General features: G+C 50.7%; 1 protein-coding gene across 3 annotated transcripts in view; it reads right to left on the bottom strand.

Moving 5' to 3' along the window:
* Positions 1–21764, bottom strand: part of SNX29 (sorting nexin 29) — a 476823-nt gene that overhangs the window by 337688 nt on the left and 117371 nt on the right. For all 3 annotated transcript variants that reach the window (XM_045993249.1, XM_045993250.1, XM_045993251.1), the window contains exons 12-13: positions 19825–19888; positions 17396–17524 (exon numbers count right to left, since the gene is read on the bottom strand). In XM_045993249.1, coding sequence (XP_045849205.1) covers positions 17396–17524; positions 19825–19888 — 193 coding nt within the window. The remainder of the gene's footprint in view (positions 1–17395; positions 17525–19824; positions 19889–21764) is intronic.

The following is a 21764-nucleotide window of genomic DNA, read 5'->3' on the forward strand; positions in this document are numbered from 1 at the left end:
CACAAGCCACCAGGCTAGATGGTCTCCTCTCCAGATACCAGCAGACAAAATCTTGAGAGGCCTACCCACAGGGGTCCCGACTTCCTGGTCTGTTAACCAGTTTCCCAGACTCGACGTGGGAGCTGAGGGCTTCAGTAGGCATTCAGGCCCTCCTCTTAACAGGAAAGAGTGACAGAAACCAAAGATTCTACTATGCATTATCTACAGAGTGTTATTACAGAATGAATAATTATCTGCTTCTGAAGGCCTGAGCAACCTGTCCCAACACGGTTACAGACAGAGAGACAGACACACCTTCTCCCAGCAAGAGACGAGGGTGGCAGGCTTCCTGGCCATGCTGTGCAGAGGGGCTATGCCAGACAATTGTCCACTCACATAACAGGCACCAGGGACAATGGAGCAGTCAAAGGGGCCTGGCCCCGCCCTCTGGGGGACAGACACCTGTAGGAAGGAGGTCAACATCAAACAGAGGACACAAGGACATGTCCAAGAACACATGTACAGAAGTTTAGGACCTGAAGGGATTAAGAGGTCCAGAGAAAGGGGGAAGCCTGCTTAGACAAGGCTGCCCTCTCTTCAGAGATCAGGAGGAGCAGCAGCCATGCCAAGACCTGGGGGGCAGAATGTTCCAGGCACAAGAAACAGCCAAGATCCCCAGAGGGAGGCAGGTAGGCACCGGTGACATCGTGCAGGGCTGGCGGGCCATGGTCAAGGGTGTGAATTTTTTTTTTTTTTTCCCTGAATGCAGAGGGTTTCGATCATGAGAAGGGCATGGGCAGATTTATACTTCTGAAAGTAAAATCAAAACAGATTTAAACGAAGCCACTCTAAGAATCGGAGACAACCAAGCATCTTTGAATTTGGAAACTAGAGAGTACCAACAGACTGTTGCTAATGGTACTGAAGATGTTAATGGCGCTGCATATGGCTATGCGTTTTCACAAGTCCCTGTGTGATAGAGACTTGTATACAACCGATTTCTCAGGTGATCTGACACCCAGCATTTGAAGCACTCCAGCACTAGCACCAAACAGCGTGAAGGGACGGCCAGAAGCAGAGCGACAAAATGTTAGCGTCCAGGGAGGCTGGGCGCTGGGGGTGAGACTCTTCCGCCCCTGTGTGTTCGGCAAAGAACAAGATCAGACAGTTAAGCAACAGGAGCGAACAGATAGGAAGTTTCATTCTGTCACCATGAGGCAGAGAAGGGCAGGGCTATCCTGGCCTGGTTAAGTCCTCGAAAAGCCAAGGTCACAAGCTCATCAGCAGCCAACCCGGAAAGAAAATCCAGGTCACGCCCCCGATGTGCACCATCACAGCACGGTCCGTCTGCTGCAGGACCACATCTCTTGCCCAGCCCAGCCATTTTCAAGTCAGATAAATGAGTCAAAAACGCATTAGCCTCACTCTGCACCAGTGAGCCCAGCTCCCAAGCTGTGACCGCCCCAGTGACCAAGGCACAACCTCCTCCTGTGGGCTTGGGGCCTGCTGATGTCGGGACCACAGGAACTACCGAGCAAAGCGGGCTTGCGCACCCCACCCCACGATGTCCTCACCGCGCGGTAACAGGCTCGTCAGCGGAAGCTTTAGGCCGGCATCCGCACAGGGCACGGGGCTTGGCGTTCCCAGGCTGCCTCACTCGCCACTAGAAAGGATGCTCAGTCGGGAGCTAAACATTGCAGTGAAAACTGGTTCCAGCCAGGCCTGGGGCTGGGTAGGGTCCTCTGCGGTGCTTCCTTCAGGCTTGTTTCTCCTCCCGCTCGGCCCCAGGAAAGGAAGGCTGCCGGGCAGACAGGCCCTAACCCACCTGTGGACCAACCAGCCTCCTACCCTTCACTGTTGACCCCACCGTGGCCTGTGGCCTCACCACTGAGTCTTCTCTCCGGAATCGATGGCCTACGTAGGTGTGGCCGCCACCACCTCTGGCCCGTGCGGCTCCCGCCCACATTAGTGGCTCCAAGACCCGGCTTCTCCCATCCGGCTCTCCACAGGGCCTGGGAGAGGGAACAGCCCCGCCCACAGGACAGACCGGAGCAAGAAGCCTCCTGTTTCAGGGCCTTTGCCAGCTCCTCCCCATTCACAGAATCAGGGCCAGAGCCCTCCGTGGGACCTGTAGAATTGTCTCTAGGTCCTTCTTCGTCCCTTCATCATTCCCCAAATACACCCTGGACTTCAGGACCCCAGACTACAACCCCCCCGAGCTATCTGGAGCTTCCTCAACCTACCATCCAGAATCGTGCCTCTCTCCCCTTGCACTGATTCATCTGCCTAGGGCACCCTCCTATGAGCTTCTAGAACACGGAGACCATGTCTTTGTCATCCTTGGATCCCTGGCGTGTGGAAACCATCACTGGCTACGATGGTGATCAAGATCACGGGAGGAGGGGCGCCTGGGTGGGTTAAGCCTCTGCCTTCGGCTCAGGACATAATCTCAGGGTCCTGGGTTCGAGCCCCACACCGGGCTCTCTGCTCAGCAGGGAGCCTGCTTCCCCACCCCACCTCTGACTGCCTCTCTGCCTACTTGTGATCTCTGTCAAATAAATAAGTAAAATGTTTAAAAAAAGAGAGAGAGAGAGATCACAGGAGGATACAGAACAGCCTCCAACCATGACCTTGCCTGCCACCGAACCGCACCTGGTTAGGTTCCTCAGTCCTCACCATCACCCATGAAAAGGCTCTTTATTATCCCTTGCTATAGATTTTTTTAAATTGAGGCTCACAGAGATAAAGTAACCTGCCATATATCACATGGCTAGTGTGTTACACAGGTACTCAGAACAGGGATTGGAGCCAAGGTCTTTGAGACTCAAAAGTCATTGCGGGGGGCCTGGGTGGCTCAGTCAACTGAACATGTGACTCCTGGTCTCAGCTCAGGTTAGGATCTTAGGGTCCTGAGATCAAGCCCCACACTGGGCTCCCCACTCAGTGAGGGGTCTGCTTCCCCTCTCATTCTCCCTCTGCTCCCCCGCCCCACTTGCCTATACTCTCTCGCTCTCTAAAATAAATACTTTTTTTAAAAAAAGCCATTTTACTCATCACCATGGGGGCAAGGAAATATACCAATAACCACAAAGCTAAACCTCACCCTTCTATGGAACAAAAGTGACTTCGCAACAAGGGAGGACTATGTGCAAGGCACCAAGCACAGAACCTGCTCAGGAGTCTCTCTAACCGTCTCCCTCTGCCCCTCCCCACACACTCATGCTCTTTAAAATAAACATTAAAAAAAAAAAAAAGTAGTAGTCAACATACTTTATGCCCCCCTCCGTCACTCCCCTTCTTCCTTCCTGCTGCCTAGAATGCAGATGTGACAGCTGGGGCTCTAGCAGCCTTCTTAGCCCATGAAAGGACCTTGGAAAGCCAAGCCAACTTCAGCAGGGCAACAACATAGAAACAACTGACCAACACACATTTGTTCTTTCAAGACACTTCTGGGCCCTATTACATGCCAGGTATTGTGCTGGTCCCTGAGACAGATCCATGAACAAATCAGACAACGGTCCCTACCCTGTGAGGCTTGCAACCTAAGAAAAACAAGGCAGCCATCGTGAACACAGAAAGCAATGGGCTAGATGATGCCAAATGCCACGGGGAAATAAACAGCTAATAAGGGGGCATAGAAGACAGGCAAGACAGAGACTGCATTAGGAAATTTCACAGAGGAGTCAATGAAGAAAAAATGGTAACTAAGAAAAAAATGCCATTAACTTAGCTCTGGGGGAAACCCCGCTGGGCTCCGGCCCCAGTGGGTGAGGAAGAAATGCGGAAGCCACGTGTGGATCACAGAGCAGAAACAAGGCAGAACTGGATTCAACAGCAAACCTCTTCTACCCTACGTGATCATTTTCAAGTTCCCTTTTCAGGCAGTGTGGTTCACAAGTGGGTTTTATCACAGCTCAGTAGGTGGTGTCCCGGGCCCCCCAACCCCTAGTCCGTACAGCTCGGCGCTCGGTGAGGCTGCACTGGGAGCGCCTCAGACATACTGCATTTGGAGAAATTAGTTCCTCGGGATGAAGTCCCAATTCTCCCTGGCCTTTGGAGACGTGTCCAGCAAGAAGTTGCTGCAGCCGAGGTTGAAGAGGTTGCTGCCTGTGCTCTCCTTCAGGATTTTAATGAATTCCTGTCTCCTATTGAGGCCTTTCATCCATTTTGCGTTTATCTTTGTGCATGATGTAGAAAGTGGTCCAGTTTCATTCTTCTGCATGTGGGCGTCCAATTTTCCCAACACTGTTTGTTGAAGACACTTGTTTTTTTTCCATTGGATATTCTGTCCTGCTTTATCGAAGATTAGTTGACCAGAGAGTCGAGGGTTTATTTCTGGGGTCTCTCTTCCGTTCATTGATCTAGGTTTTTTGTGCTGGTACCATATTGTCTTGAGGACTACAGCTTTGTAAGGGCGTGAAGTCCAGCACTGTGACGCGCCCAGCTTTGGTTTTCTTCCTGAGCATGCCTTGGAGCACTCAGGGGGGCTTTTCTGGTTCCATACAGATTTTAGGATTATTTATTTCAGCTCTGTGAAAAATGCTGATAGGGACTGCTCTGAATGTGTATATCATTCTGGGTAGCATAGACATTTTCACAATGTTTATTCCTCCAATCCGTGAGCATGGAAGGTTTTTCTATCTCTTTAGGTCTTTGGAGACCTAAATTTCTTTTGTAAGTGTTCTGGAATTTTTAGTCTCAAGCCTTTACCTCTTTGGTTAGGTTTATTCCTAGGTATCTTATGGGTTTTGGTGCAATTATAAAAGGCATCGATTCTTAATTTCTCTTTCATCTGCCTCACTGTTGGTGTATAGAAATGGAAATGATTTCCATGGATTGGTTTTATATCCTGCCACACTGCTGTGAGTTCCAGCAATTTTGGGGTAGAGTCCTTTGGGCTTTCCACCTACAGTAACGCGTCATCTGCAAAGATTGAGAGTCGGCCTTTCTCTTTGCCACTTCGGATGCCTTTTGTTTCTTTTTGTTGTCTGCTTGCTGAGGCTAGGACTTCCGGTAACTATGTTGAACAGCAGTGCTGAGAGTGAAGCTCCCTGCCGTATTCCTGACCTCAGGGGAAAAGCTCTGTTTTTCCCCCATTGAGAATGATCCTCACTGTGGGCTTTTCGCATAAGGCTTTTAGGATACTGGGATATGTTCCCTCTCTCCCTACACTGTGGAGAGTTTTAATCAAGTAAGAAGATAAAAAGCTTTTGCACAGCAAAGGAAACAATCAACACAACTGAAAGGCAACCTAGGGAATGAGAGATATTCGCAAATGACATATCAGATAAAGGGCTGGTGTCCCAAATCTATAAAGAACTTATCAAACTCAACAACCAAAGAACAAATAATCCAATCAAGAAATGGGCAGAGGACAGGAACAGACATTTCTGCAAAGACATCAGATGGCCAGCAGACACATGAAAAAGTGCTCCACATCACTCGGCATCAGGCTCCACATCACTCGAATCAAACCCACAATGAGATATCACCTCACACCCAGTCAGAATGGCTAAAGTTAACAAGTCAAGAAATGACAGATGGTGGCGAGGAGGTGGAGACAGGGGAACCCTCCTACACTGTTGGTGGGAATGGAAGCGGGTACAGCCACTCTGGAAAACGGCATGGAGGTTCCTCCAGATACTAAAAATAGAGCTGACCTATGACCCAGCAACTGCACTAGTAGGGATTCACCCCAACAACAAAAATGTTGTGATCCAAAGGGGCACCTGCACCTCAATACTCAGAGCAGCGATGTCCACGACACCCAAACTATGGATGATGCCCAGACGTCCACTGACAGATGAAAAAATAAAGAAGATATAGTGTATATAGACAACGGAATATTACTCAGCCATCAGAAAGGATGAAAGCTTTCCTTTTACACTGACATGGGTGGAACTGGAAGGTACCGAGCTGAGCAAAATAAATCGGTCAGAGAAAGACATTTATCCTATGGTTTCACTCATGGGGGATATAAGAAACAGCGCAGAGGATCACAGGGGAAGGGTGGAACAAATGGAATGGGAAGAAATCAGAGAGGGAGATAAACCATGAGACTTTTAACTACAGGAAACAAACTGAAGGTTGCTGGGGGGAAGCTGGGCGGCAGATGGGGTAACTGGGTGATGGGCATTGAGGAGGGCACACGATGTGACCGGCACTGGGTTTACAGGCAACTGATTAGTTACTGAACTCTCCATCTGAAACTAATGATGTATAAGTTGACTCACTAAGTTAGGAGGGAAAAATGGAGAAACAGATCTTTGGCTTAAAATGTTTTTGTACAGGGCGCCTGGGTGGCTCAGTGGTTTGGGCCGCTGCCTTCGGCTCGGGTCATGATCTCAGGGTCCTGGGATCGAGTCCCGCGTCGGGCTCTCTGCTCGGCGGGGAGCCTGCTTCCCTCTCTCACTCTCTCTGCCTGCCTCTCTGCCTACTTGTGATCTCTCTCTGTCAAATAAATACATAAAATCTTAAAAAAAAAAAAAATGTTTTTGTGACGGTGGTTTGGCTGTAGGAGCCGCATGATGGCAGGTGAGGGTCTGTACGGTGTGTTCGGAACCCAGAACAAACTTCGCGAACTTTCATTTGCTCAGCGAGCAAATAAACTTCGCCAACTTCCAGAATCCCTCAACTTGACAGTTGTCTCTCTTTAAACTGCGTTTTCCGCCGCTGCCAAGAATATCCCCCCTCCGCTGAGCTTCCTGTTGCTCCCCTCCCCGGCTCCGAAATAACCAGAAGGAGCTTGGCAGTGACGTCATCGCCACTGTCAGCGCCTGTGGGGCATTCGCTGCTGGCTCTATTTAAGACCCGGGCTTCATGTTCAGTGACATGGAAATTGCCACTTTGTGAACCGTACCGGAAAGGCAAGGTTCGAAAATTTTCCTACAAATAACCACGTTGCAAGTTCTGCCTCTCCCAAGACAAAGAGGAAACGCCAGGGCGTTCAGCGGAGCAACGGGCTCCAGCTTCCGGGACCAGCCAGGTCCGACTGGTTCATGTCAACCACTTCTCTCTGGGAGCACCAATGCCAACGCTCACTTCGGATCGTGTGCTCACTCTCCTCCGATTAGTCTCCTTTCCCTGGCTCTTCTGTCTTCCTCAAACCCCTTCGGTTATGTTTCTATACTTCTCCAGATTGCTCTACCTACTTCTCATTAGCATATAGTAGCAAATGGAGCATTAATGAATGGTAAGGGGGGGGCCTTGCCCCCTGCCGTGGATAATTATCATAACCTTTTGATCAGAGTTCTTTCATATTTATTGGTTTGGGTAACTTTTTATCTCCTGCTCCAGCGCGCCGATGGGAAAAGGGACGGGCTGCAGCCATGTTTCAGACACAACCTTCTCCCAACCCCCCCGCAGCTGCAGATTTTTTGCATCTTGATGAACCGCCCAAATCCATGTTCGGTGCACATTTCGCGGGGAACATCTGGCGCCGACTACTAATGGCTCTAACGCGTAACCACTCAACGTGGGCACGTGCTTCAAGATGCAGCTGTTCGTGCAAATATACCTTGCTGCTCACTCCCCCTAAGAACTTTAGTTCATCAACAAAACCTGAGTCTTTGATTGGATTCTGGAAGCATTTGAGAAAATAAACAAGCACATGGCTTTCTCCCTGGTACGTGATTGCTCCAAGGGATGCCGTGATGCTCCTGCTGCCCTGCTCCCCGTCCGTGGTTTTCATACAGAATAGGTATCTAGGAAACTCGCACGGGTCATGAAATTCTGAAAGGGGCGTGAAGGAACAGAGCGGACTCTCCACTGCTCATGGTGTCTCAGAAGGTACTGTCATAGTTTTAATTAAATTCAGTTGTTAACATTTGGCTTTTCCACCTTTGTGTCTGGGGGAGAGAGAATCCCCGTGTCTCTCCTCCCTCAAGAAAAATCAGCCGGGGAATCACCCACACCAAGGACACCTTCACCTTCCTCTCTCCCCCAAGCAGGAGCTGAGTGGTGATGAAGGGTGAAAAAATCGATTCCCAAGTCCTCTCGCGTCACCCTGCAGCCACAGCAACCCCTCACTTTGGCCATGAAAACATTCATATCCCTTGCCCTGTGATCCTGTTCCTGCCAGTATGGACAGAGGACAGACGTTCAGAGAGGGGAAAACAAGTGACAGTCACAAAGACACCCTCTCAGCCAGCATCTAGAATTGCAGAGAACTAGAGGCAGCCCAAACATGAGCCCACGTGGAAACCACGCAGTCAAGTGCAGAGACATTTACAGCCGTCGCCAAGGACAAAGAGGCAGGCCCTCCACACGCCTTATCAGACGTCACCTCCTCCCCGGAGAGAATTCTAACAATATGGACCAAGAGCCTTTACAGATTCCCCCCCCTTTTTTTTAAAGGTTTTGTTTTTATTCATTTATTTGACAGAGAGAGAGATCACAAGCAGGCAGAGAGCAGGCAGAAAGAGAGGAGGAAGCAGGCTCCCTGCGGAGCAGAGAGCCCAATGCGGGGCCCGATCCCAGGACCCTGAGACCATGACCTGAGCCGAAGGCAGCAGCCCAATCCACTGAGCCACCCAGGCGCCCCCCCTTTTTTTAAGATTTTATTAATTTGAGAGAGAGCAAGAGTGACAGCACAAAGCAGATGGAGCAGGGAACCTGATTCAGGGCTGGATCCCAGGAGCCTGGGATCATGCTGAGCCCAAGGCAGACGCCTAACCACTGAGCCACCAGACGTCCCTTTACAGAGCCCTTCTAACATGGGAATTCCACCTCTAGAAATCTAGACGAAGGACTTCAAAACAAAAAAGACAAAAAAGTTTACCAAAAAAATGTGTTCACAGAAATCCTACGCGTACGGGGAGGGAGAAGAGTGGAGAGGCATGGCTAAGGAAGTGGTGTGAGAAACAAGGACGCAACCCAACACAGAACTCCGCGCAGCCTTTGAAAGGGATAGCCACAGAAGGGAATAACACGAGGAAGTGTTCATGGCGGGACGCTAATTGCTTTTCAAAGCAGACCAACTTACAGATTCAGAATGATCTGAATTATGTAAAACGAATACATCCATAAAATGAACTGGAATAAAATGCCTCATAAATAAGAAATAAAGCACATTAATGGTAGTCATGTCCAGGGGATTTCCTCCTTTAAACTGCTCTTATTCTCAGACTCAAGGATTGTAATTTGTAAATTATTTTTATATTCCAAGGGGCGGGGGAGGGGAATCTCTAAACATAACTTAAAATCTACATAGCAACACAAGAAAACGTTATGGAAAAAAGGTGCATGCACACACCGAGGCGGTAGGACTATGAAACAATTGTCCTTAAATGGACTAAGGGGAAATAATAGTTATGCTACGGTTGGGAGATCTGGGATGCTCTTTCCCATTTCAGATTATGTTGCGTTCTCACCTTAAAAAGGTATTTGTGGTTTTTTGGTTTTTGTTGTTTTTGTTTTTGTTTTTTTAACAGCACAGAAATAGGAGCTTTCTCAGGAGCTCTCCAGCTGACCAGTCACAGCAGAATTCTGCCCTGGAGCCCCACTCCAACTGCACATGAGAACACCCAACTCAACGTCACGAGAGCAAGTCAAGCTGCAGGACGATGGGTTCATGCTAAAACCACACACGCAGAGCCTTCAACACCCACCCAAAGCCAGCCTGCATGGTACTGATCATCAGCTTAAAAAGATCAACAAAAGGGGCACTGGGTGGCATAGTCGGATAGGTGACCAACTCTGGATTTCTGCTCAGCTCCCGATCTCGAGGTTGGGAGATCGAGCCCCAAGTCAGCTCAGCGTGGAGTCTGCCTAAGGCACGCTCGCTCACCCTCTGCCCCTCCATCCCCATCTAAAATAAAGTCTTTTAAAAAGTTTATCAGGCCGCCTGGATACAACCATCAACTAAGCACCTGACTCTTGACTTTGGCTCAAGTCTGATCTCTGGATCATAGCACCCGGTCCTGCATCAGGCCCCGCGCTCCCCGTGGAGTCCGCCTGAGTTTCTCTCTCCCCCTTCTCCCTCCCAGGCTATCTCAAATAAATCTACCTGAAAAGTATCAAAAGCAAACACAGATGTTACCGGTGCTAATCCTTAGTGGATCAGCGTGTTGTTTTTCAAACCAGCATACAAAATTAACGCCTAACTTGGCTGTGAAAGACAGATTACAGGTGCCATCAGCTGCGGCCAAGCCCAGGTGGTCTCAGAGAACTTCCCCATGCAGAGCCTTGAAGAACCAGAGGCATCAGCGTCACCCGGAGCTTTCAAGAAGCACCTGCTAACGGGCTCTGCCCAGCGCTGCCCAAACCGAGTCTGCAGTCTACCATGACCCCAGGGGAACCTGGGGGAGACACTGGAGTTGGAGGAGAGCTTGTGGGAACCACCGGATGGTCAGCCTAGGCTGAGCACGCGAATCACTGCACCAGGTCGGGTTTCACTTGCAGAGGTTGACCTAGTTGGTCTGCAGGGGCAGCCTGGACGTTGGTTTTCTGGGGTTTTGGACACAGTTTTAAAAGCTTCCCTGGTGAATGTAGTATATAGCCAAGTGTAAGTGAGGCATTCAGCTCTTCAACCCAAAGAATTCTTTATTAGAAGGTTAGTTACATCTGAGCAACAGCAGGCTAGATTAACTCCAAAAAATGACTCTTTGCAAGCTTGGATGGAGGAATAATTTACTTGCAAGAAACCAGGAACAACCACAGCTGGCTTTTACCCAGTACTCACTCAGGGCACTCAATGTGCTTAGCGCTTTCCATGCATTATCTCTTCGACAGCATCTAGAAGGGAGAAGACGATTGTCCCAGAAGCATTACGGGTACAATTCCCACCAGAAACCCCCAACTAGTAGTGGCAGAAGCACGGGCAGGACCCTCAGAATGGGTTTCTTACTCACCTTCCCCTACAACTGACCTTGAGAAGCAGGGCTCCAATCCAACCAAGGCTTACCCCATAACCATTACCCTCGACTTCCTTCCAACTCAACTGGAGCGTAAGAAAGGGTCAGCCAAAGGTTAAAATCTTTGTTTATGCATATCCCACCTCCCTCGATTTTCACACTGACAGGTTCAAGTCAGCTCAGTCTTATTCATCTGTCTGACTATGCTTAACACAGAACAGATGCCAGAGGAGCGACCCAACAAATGAACACACAAGTACGAACCACCCTTCACCCAATTTCAGGAGCAATAAGCTTCAGGAACCCAGCTCCCCCAAGCATCTTGTCTCCCACCCTGACGCGTATGTCTTCTACTCCTCCTCATCCCACCCCGTTCACTCAACAATCCGTGACTGCTCTGGAGTAAGTCATCAAGGACCTGCCAGCAGCTGACAAGGACAGCGTGAAGAATGAGGGAGAGCACAGCTCATTCAGCTAAAAAGACTCAGCCAACAGCAAGAGCCAGTGACCTTGGGGAAAGCAAGTTCGTGTCCAAGGGGGAGTGAGGCCCAGGAGCACCAGAGTAGGCCGGGACACACAGTGGGAGCTCAACAGACAATGAATTCACTGTGGTCAGGGTCTAGTTCTTAATCAAAGTCAATCAGAGACTAAACCAACTCAAAATGGGCCAGAAGGCTCCCACCCAATTCTGACGGCATATCTGCAGACTGTGTTGAAAATGAGAACATGGGGGCGCCTAGGTGGCTCAGTGGGTTAAGCCTCTGCCTTTGGCTCAGGTCATGATCTCAGGGTCCTGGGATCGAGTCCTGCATTGGGCTCTCTGCTCAGCGGGGAGCCTGCTTCCTCCTCTCTCTCCCTCTGTCTGCCTCTCTGCCTACTTGTGATCTCTCTCTGCCAAATGAATGAATAAAATCTTAAAAAAAAAAAAAAAAGAAAAGAAAATGAGAACACGGGGTAAGGGCTAGGGCAAGGACTCCCACCAGGATACCACCATCTCCTAAAGGTGTGGATATAGTCATTTCGAAAGCTCCCCCGACTCATGTTCGGCGCAACACAAAAGTGTGGAGACACTTATGGCCGTCGCCAGGATGACAGGGTGCCACTAGCATTTATCCAGCGGGGCCTGAGACACTGGCTATCCGGAGGGACAAGGCGGTCCCGCACCCAGGTGTGACCTACATCCTGTCATACTTGCAATTGTCCTGGGCCCTTCACGTAGGTGCAAAATTTGTTTCTAGTCTGACCCGACAATCTAGTTCAATATCCACACGACACCCTAGTTTCTACCCTAGAACCTACCACACTCTGCTCTTCCGTTTTCTGTTCTTATAAAGGATGTTTTGTGATCTTCTTAGCACCTTTAATCCAAACTCATGCATTCTGAGTAGGGGCAAGCACTTAACTGCATGTTTTCCAGCAAAGCCATACCCAGCCCATAGATTTTAAAATCTGCTTTTTACTATGGATTCATTTCCTTTTCTTTCTCCTTCACAGCAATCACAGTGTTACTCTCGTTTAAGAGTTATTCTACACATAGGTTATTGTGGCTATGCATTTTGTTTCAGTACAGTAAAGGGCACGTGACCCAAATTTCTTCCCCCAATTATTTTTATTTAAAAAAAAAAGAATACAGACTCTTCTAGAGTCTGGGAACTGCAAGTCTACAAGATTCGGTGCTTGCTAAGGAGGTCAAATTATTACTGGACATTAAGATCCAAACAAAGGCAAGACAGAAAAGAGGACACAGAGACTGTGTTTGACCTTCTCCACTCTGACCATTGGACTGTTGGGATGAAAACCATCATCAGTGAAGACATTTACTGTCCTTTTTCACTAAAAGCATACTCCTCCCGCATTTCTCTAATTGAAAAACAACAAAAGGCAGACTGGAAAGTCAGTGAAGGTCTCCCCAGGGGCCAGACAGAATGATGGGAGTGGTACCCAAGAGCCTTAGCGAGCCTTCCCGTACAGACTGGGCAGTACGGTTCTGTCTCACCCACAGGACATGGCCACGGCAGGTAAGTACTCAACAACTCAAAGGGACACTTGCTAGGCACACAGGGCTGGAAAAAAACACTGGGAGGAGCTCAAGGTCAAGTGAAGGCCAGTGGCTAAAGGCTCCCAGATGCTCACTACAGAGGAAAACTAGGACAAGGGACAGCCCCGTGAGCTCTCGCCAGGCCTCAGCAGCCCTAGCCACCTACGGCCAATATACCAGCTCACACAAAATCCGGGAACATCCACTTAGCACTTATGATGAGCCCGGAGATCTGCTGAGGGCTTCAGGAGCATTAGCTCCTGTCACCTTCCCCACAAACCTACGAGGAAGTGTAACAGACGAGATTTATCTGCCCACTGCCTGCCCTGGAGACCTGGCGAGGCAGCCCATCACGGCCTTCTGCTCACTCCGGGCCACAGCGAAGATCTAAGAGGATATATACGGACAAAGGACAAAGTCTCTCCTCTCTGGTTCCTGCACAAGGCTCGGCACTACCAGAGGCCAGCTTGCGGCTATGTGCAGACGCCCTACCCAAGGACACACACACACAGCCAAGAGCAAGGGAGAGAAAGCAATGACCTCACTGGAGAACCCGGGTCCAGCAACACCTGGGGAGAGTGACCGGTCCCACCACCATCAAATTCCCCCCTTGAGCCAAGCACATTTGGTGTGGATTTCTGCAGCGAAAAGCTTATTAATATTAGTTCAGATTATTATGCACCTGTTCACGGGCCGAGAAAGGAAGATGTGAGAAATCGCTAGGAGGCCCAGCCAGGACCAGTCACTGCACGACCTCCATAGCCAAAGTTTAGACACAGCCCTTGCAAGCCAACACTCACTGTACACACCAGACCACAGCCTGCTTTCTGTCACCTCCCAGGAGATACAGAAAAGACCCAAGACCTTCTAAATTTTCCACAGAGGAGGAACCAGAGGCTCAGGAGTGTCAGAGAAATGGTTCCATCACACAACCAGTCTGCTCTCCTTTGCACACCCAAGCTCGCCAACAGGAGATGACGATGTGACCAACGGTAATACTAAGGCTGGTCCGGACAGGAGACAGGAAGCCAAGGCCCGGACTGCAGCTCTGGGAGCAACCCAGGGTGTTCTCAGCAGGACACGCTCTTCACCCTCGCCCCGTATCATGACCAGCTGCACACGTCCTCATGGACCCGGCAGGCTGATGGCTGAGGGAGGAATTTGACTTGGGCACCGAGGAAACACAACTCCCTCCACCCCTCTCTCACACAGTCGAAGAAGTCTGGTTAGTTAGGACTCAGGATTTTAACAGCGAAGACCATTCACAAACTGACTCGAGTAACAAAGGGAATTTATTAGTTCACGTGACTGCTAAGTCCAGAGGAACACAGCTCAAGAAAAGACTGGATCCAGGAGCTCAAGGTACACGGAACTAGGACTGGCCTGTTCTCCCCCCACCCCTGCCCCGGCCATTTCTCCACTGCGTTGTCCCCATCTGAGGTCAGGATCTGCCCACAGAGCCGCAAAGACTGCTCCTGACAGTGCCTGCCTTACACCCCGTCCTCTCAAGAATGTTCTAATTACCTCTTAGCCAGTCAATGTGGCTGCACACCTTCTGTGACCCAGTCGCCGTGACCAAGCAATAGAAGCGGCTGACGATCCACGCCTGCGTCACTGCCGCGCTCTGGAGCCCAGGCAGGCGGTGGAAGACTCAGTCCCACCAAATCCCACGGAACAGGAAGGAAGAACCGCCCGTCAAGACTGGGACAGTGTCCACCCCAGGGAGAAAGAGAATCCTGGTGGCCACGGGAGAGAGGCTCTCAACTGACCCCCCAAGACCTCTGCCTCTCTGAAGGCACGTCCCTGTGCAGCCCCCTCCTACACTAAATCGGGATTGATCTGTGTGACAACAGGAAACAGGGAAATGGACAGAGTCTCATTCCCGAGACCAGGCTGTGAAAGACCATGTCTTCTGTGTGGCGTGTGCGCTTGCTCTTAGGTTACTCACGCTCCAGGAAACGAGCTGCTGTGCTGTGCGCAGCCCTCCTGAAGAGGCCCGCGTGGCAGGGAACCAAGACCCACACTGGTGAACTTGAAGGCCGACCCTCCAGGGACACCTGGCTGGCTCCATCAGTAGAGCATCCACTCCTGATTTCGGCTTGGGTCATGATCTTGGGGTGCTGGAGCTGAGCCCTGCATCAGGCCCCTCGCTGAGCGGGGAGTCAGCCTGGGGTCCTCTCCCTCTGCCTCTCTGGTGCACACATATGCTCTCTCTCAAACACACAAATCAAAAAACAAACAAACAAGAGTGGACCCTCCAGTCCCAACCAAGCCTTCAAGTGACGCAGCCTCATGATCAAAGTTCCGCCAGCTGGCACAGGAACCCTCTGGAACGGCTCAGCAATTGGGAGGTATCAGAACGCACATACACATCCAGCTGCTCCAGCGGCTTCCTTCCTGCTCTCTCCTGCTCAAGAACGTGCCATTTCACACAGGTTCCTCGTACCTTCAGACTGCAAACCTTCACGCACCTTCCACTCTTAGCTACCCGTGGTTCCAATGGGGACACTCCAGATGCTAAAAACTGCCTCAGAGATTGTTTTTTTCTATTCCATTCATGGGCTAAAATTCTCCTCAGAATTACCATACACTAAAACACACTTACTACAAGCTGCACTGAACCGCTTCTCTCCAGAGGCTGCTGTCCTCTCCAATACAGCTCTCATTTTGTCCTTTCTGGTGCAGAAGTTCATCTCCCCACTTCCTAAACGAGGAAATGCGCACTTGCTCACCTTCAGCCCTCACCCAGAAACACAATCCGCAAGCAACGGAGCGGGGGCTCAAGGCTAAGCAGCCTCCTCACACAATCCCGAATGGCCGAGACCAGCCGTCTGTGACTCAGAACCAGTCTCGGCAGACTTCAGCCTTTATCGTGAACACGCACAATTCTACCCCAGAACCCTGGCATGGCCAGACTGAACGGTGGTCCCGTGGAGAAAACACCGGGGACCGTACTTATCACGGTCATTCAACTTTCTGACGTTCTCGAGAGGGCGTTTCAAACAAAGTATGAGGAATGCAGAGAAGTTGCACCGAAAACTAGATCCGAGACCTTGCACCACATCCGATTACGTCCACGTAACAATGCCACTCGTGCCACACACGTCACCGGGGAGTGCCCGGGCGGTAAGGCTGCGTGAACGCCCGAGCTCTGGACTGCCCTGCACACAGGACCCCAGCTCCTGGGGTGGTGTGGTTTTTGTTAATTTTTCTAGAGAGAAAGCACACGCAAGCAGGGAGGGGGCAGAAGGAGAGAACCCCAAGCAGACTCCCCGCTGAGCTCAGAGCCCAACGCAGGGCTCGATCTCAACCCAGATTATTGTGACGGGAGCCAAAATCAAGAGGGGGCCGCTTAACCGACTGAGCCACCCAGGCGCCCCTCCCGGTCTTGTTTTAAAGTAGCTTTAAAGAGTCACCAATAAACTACTTATCCTCCCTAAAACGGGAAAAAACTCAAACTCCAATGTCCAACAAATGGAAGTGACTTTCACGCGGTTCACTAGCTCAATGAAATGCCACATCCAGGCACACAAAAGCCACTAAGATGAGATCTTAGTGCTTCAGAAAAGCAGACTAAGAAATGACAGGCTATAGATCTTAAGGGCAGTCCATAAAAATGTTTGCATGTGAAGAAATGCAGGAAAAGCCACATTTTTATGGGACTTGAGATTGTGAGTTTTCTTTCATAGGATATAAACTCAATCAGAGGAAAGGAAATAAAACGGCTCTTTACTAAGAACAGGCTTAGCTGTAGTCTTCATTAGGAAGATGCAGATGAAAACCATCTGGAGGTTATCAGGGACCCAGAAGTGGGACCGGACCCCAGCGGGAATGGCTGGGCAGAAGTAGGCCTTCCCACCCGCTGCCACAGGACGCACAGTAGCTTGGCCTCTAAGGTTAGAGGGTGAGGGGGAAAGGGCAGAGGAGGGGTTGACCTTTATGCACCTTAGGAAACCACTGCACTTTGACACATCAGTCTACCTCCAGGAATTTTTCCGACGAATTTAGGAGAACCAAGTGCTGATCCAAAGGCTGTGCATGGTAGCATCGTTACAAACAACATTCTCATCTTAGCGCGTCCTCATGAACCTCGGACGCCTGGCTGCCGGCCCCCTCACTGAAGCCCCTCCTGTGACGACCAGCAATCGCCATCAGAGCTATTAGAAAGAGGGCGGCGCCAGATAGCGGGGTAGGGAACCATCTCCACACTGTCTGGGGAGGGGGTGGGGACACACGACGGTAGTTCACGGGGTCAAAGGAAGGGAAGAGAGAGGGAGGCGAAGGAGCAGCTCAGGCACGGCTAGCACGGCTAGCACCGCCCGACTCCAGGGGACTGGCCGTTGTATTTCGAACCATATGCATACAGATTATGCAATCATTACCCATTAAGTTAACATTGCAAATGCATAGATTTCCACTGCCTTTTGTTGTTGTTTAATTTTAAGCGCCGGTGAAGGGTGCGCTTGGGGTTCGCACAAAGCCATGGCCCGCCCCACGCCTCCCCGCCGGCCCCGGCTCCGCCTGCCTTGCCAGCGCCTGGACCTTCAGGACGTGCCGCTCCTCCTGCTCCGCCACCTTCTTTTTCAAGGTGTCAACCTCCTGCCGCAGCGCCGCTGAGTGCTCCATCTCCCCGTCCAGCAGGTTCCGCAAAGACCTGGGCAGAGGGACCATCTGTTCAGACACGGCCAGCAGAGCCCGCTGCACCACAACACGGATTCATCTACGTCCGCACCCCTTTGTTTCCCACGAAGGTCTGCACAGCCCTCATTCCAGTCTGTCTCGTGGAAGGGGACCCAGAGACCCCAAAGTCTGCTCAAGAGCCTCTGAGTAAGAGCCAGGAGGTGGCCCAGGCTCTGTGCCTCCCCACCCCATGGCCACCCATAAGCAGCGTCAGTCACAGGCAAACAAGCAGTGGAGAGACCCCCAGGCAAGCCCCTTTCAAGGTATCCCACCGCAAGGGGCGGTGCATGAAAGGAGACCTTTTTGTCACAGCCACACAGGAAGAGACGGAACAGGGCAGGGACGCCAGGGTCCCGTGAGCAGCAGCAGTGGAACACAGAGAGGCCTCCTCTCGTTTCCACATCTACCCACCAAGCACACCGGCCTCCGGTCACAGCGTGTCCAGGTAACACAAGTAGACATAATGTCTTATAGCCTCGTCTGGTCTCACACCGCAGGGATCCTGCTCTGTCATGTTTCGGAGTTAACCCTCCAAAACACATCCACTGCTCATCCTTGGTCTTGAAAAGCAGACAAGATGGCAGCTCTTCCAGAAAGAGCCAGAAGCTGCCTCCAAGGTGTGTGCCAAACATAGCTCGGACATCCCGCTTACCTCACTGGACCTCAAATGGCTCTTTCTAGAGAACATTTACGTACTTTGGGGCACCTACATCCCAAATCTAGTGTACATGTGCCCGGTGACATCAGGAGACAGAAGTGTGACTGTGAACTTGGCAGACACCCCTCCCCACTCCCACTCACTCACTCAAGTCGAAGGCCCACATTCCTTCCAAGCTTTGAAAAACTCTCTTCTTGGGGCCTGGAACCCCAGGACACAAATGTGGTGCGATTTTCTCCCCCACTGGTTAGGAGAAATGGACAGACAGTGACTACTGTTCTTCACAAGGTAAGACAGAACCCATGGCTTCTGCCAAGAGAACAGCTCCAGCTGGAGCAAGGAAAAAGAATCCTGTGTTGTCTACAAGCCCTTCATTCAAAGTTTATTTTGGTTGGAAAATTGTGCTGTCTCAGATTTCTCTTTTAAAAACTTTTCTTTGTTTTAGAAATCATGCTGTTTGCCTTTACGTGTTTCCATTAAGGACAAGGAAGAGGCTTGTCAAAGCACGGCCCAAAATGAGGTTTAAAAAAGACACTCATGACTGCCTGTCACCATGGACACTTAACTCCAGCTCTGAGTCAAAGAGTCAGAAAGCAACATGACTACATCCCCACAGGCACAGGTGCCCCCGTTGCTAACCCCCGGGGAGGCAGGACGATCAGGCTCACAGAAGCTACAACCGCAGGCAAATCCCTCCAACAACCCTAGCCAGTCAAGAAGCTCCCGTTGAAGACAGCCAGATGGGAGCAGGACAGCTAATGTGGGGCAGGGAGCTACCACCGTCTTGAACGGGGAACCCAGCACAATAAAGCCCTTCACCTTTTCACGGTCTGTAACTGGGCTTCTTCTGAACAAGCCAAAAAGAAGCGAAATACCATCTTGCCCTAGGTATCCCTGATTTGAGGAAACTAAGCATCTGAGTGCCTGTGACATAGTAAGATAGGCCCTCCGATAAAAGGTTATTCCGAGGGCGCCCCGGTGGCTCAGTGGGTTAAGACACTGCCTTCGGCTCAGGTCATGATCTCAGGGTCCTGGGATCGAGTCCTGCATCAGGCTCTCTGCTCGGCAGGGAGCCTGCTTCTCCCTCTCTCTCTGCCTGCCTCTCTGCCTACTTGTGATCTCTGTCAAATAAATAAATGAAATCTTAAAAAAAAAAAAAAAAGGTCACTCCGAAGACTGCTTGGGGGCCGGGGGCGGGGACTGAGAGGGGCATTCAGAGGAAGCTAACAGGTATTGGCGGCGGTGGGGGGGGGGGGTCTTTGTGAAGTGGTGAGAACATTCTAGAAGAGGACCCTGGTGATGACTGCACGTCTGCCAACACTGAACTCTACCCTTTAAACGGGTCAATTATATAATGTGTGAATTATATCTCAAAGTCCCTTTTTTAAAAAAAGATGTTGGAGAGTGCTGCTTTACCAAATTCTTATTGTGTTGTAAGGCAGAGCCACGAATGGGAAGTTTTCAGTTCCTGCCAGTCCTCAAGTGGTACATCCCACACGAGCAGAGAGCACTGGTCACAACCCTGTCAAAGCAAAATTTCCTGCATCCGTGAGACTCTATCCCAGAGCTGTTGTGTCCAAGAGACTCCTCCTCGAGCCTGAAAAATCAGCAAGTACCTGTTCTCTTCCTCCAGCTCGTCCTTCCTGTTCATCATGGCCACAATAGCTTGTCGCAGTTCACCTGAGGGAAGAAAGAAAGTCGAGATTCATCAGCAGATCCTGCCTGCTTCACCGTCCCCTCACCGAGCTGGTTTATGTGCTATTTAGGGCAAGCTATCCAGCCAAGTTCCCTTCCCCCTGTCAAAATTAATCCTGTGCTGTCTCCAAGACCCAGAGGGTGCAGCGCATCCCTTCCTAGCCACACGAAACGGGAGGGCCGGGCAGAGGGAGGAGCGTGGAGGGCTCTCCTCAGGCAGCACAGTCCGCTGCCAAGCCTCTGCGGGAGGGAGCACTCACCACCCACACGCATGAGCCTTGTGACACATGTGTGTCATGCCCCCCTCCTGGGGTCACCAGGCATCACCAGCCCCTCTGCCTGGCCTCAACTGCAGAGACAGCACCTTCTGACCAGAGGCCATCCTCAGAGACCCTCTGGAATGATTTTAACTGCACTGTTTTGACCCTATCCACAAATCGTTGGATTTCATGGTCAGAACCTGTCTTTTCTTATGTTCACACCTAACGTCCAGTCTGATAAAACGCTGCTCTTTCATTCAGGCCCAGCTGAAAAGGCGCACCGTCCAGGAATCCCTCCGTGACTTCCCCACCCCTCACAAATAGCAGAATGTGCAATAATGAACCACCTTTCTCTTACTATTAGCTTACAACTCCTAAAAGGTACACTACGGGTCAGGCACCTTGGGTCCCCAGAAGTCCAGCACGTTGGGTTCTTGGTATAGGTTCACGGGCAATGAGTGATACAAACTATTCATACCCAACTACAAAACCACAAACCAACAACAGGAGTAACAGCTGCCCTGTAACAAGCACTTTCGATGTGCAAACTCTCATACCTGACTAGTCTTGTGTCGGTCTTCACAACCACAGGATGAGGACGCTCAGTACAGAGCAGAAACCCACACTGGGATAAGGCCGTAGTGTCTAAAGTCACCTTCCACACCCTAAAGCCAAGAATGGTGGGAAAGGCCTTTGGAAGGACCAAGAGCCGGAGAGAAGTCGCTTTAGTGGGGGGCTGGGAGGGGCAGCAGCTCCCACTCCAGGGACGGGGGCAGGGATCCATAAAGAGCTGCCATCAACAGGCTCCCGGGCTGGGCAGATCCAGCTTCAAGCCCCAGCACAGCCACTTCCTGCCTGGTGACCTCAAGCGGGCTTCCACCCCTGCCAAAATTCAGAGGGGTATTAACGCCACATTCCTGGCAGAGGAATTCAGGAGGCAATCTGAGGTCCCAGCCTGCAGACACACCACAGCAAATGCAGAGAAGAGGTTCAGTGTCCTGAATTTTAAAACCTAAGACCCGGGTTCAAATTCTGACTCTGCAGCTGGTTAACTCTCGGCAAGTTACCCACCCTCTCTGAGCATCAGCTCCCTGCCTACAAAACGGGATCCTGATAGTCACTAGCTCATACAAGCGTCCTGAGGATTCAATCTGTAATATGAAGCGAGGTGCTTAGGAGAGGCCCGGCACGTGGTCGACACTCAACGTGTTACCTGTTACTGTAATTAGCGGCGCTTCCTTCAACAGCAGGGGACAGCAAGAAGGGGACGAGGTAGCAGTGACGACCCAAGCAGGAGTTGGTTCAATCAAGCACATTTTCAGGAGTTAGGAGATTTTACAGAGTTCCTGTGTACCTCAACCTTGGGAAATAAAAGTTTTTTTAAAGGGGTCTAAGCCCTAGAGCAGCAAACTAGGTAACAGAACTTTCTTAAGTGTCTACCAAGATCACCATGGGCAACGTGGGAAATCAGACCCAAAGACTGAGGTGTCACTTGGAAGACACGGAGCAGCTGGGTTCTGGGGACACAGCATGAAGGGATCCCAGATACTGCCCCTCATTACAGCTAAAAACTGTGTGTTCCACGGGGGAAAGACAACTTG

The sequence above is a fragment of the Meles meles genome, chromosome 21 (assembly GCF_922984935.1).
Source record: "Meles meles chromosome 21, mMelMel3.1 paternal haplotype, whole genome shotgun sequence".
NCBI lineage: Eukaryota > Metazoa > Chordata > Mammalia > Carnivora > Mustelidae > Meles > Meles meles.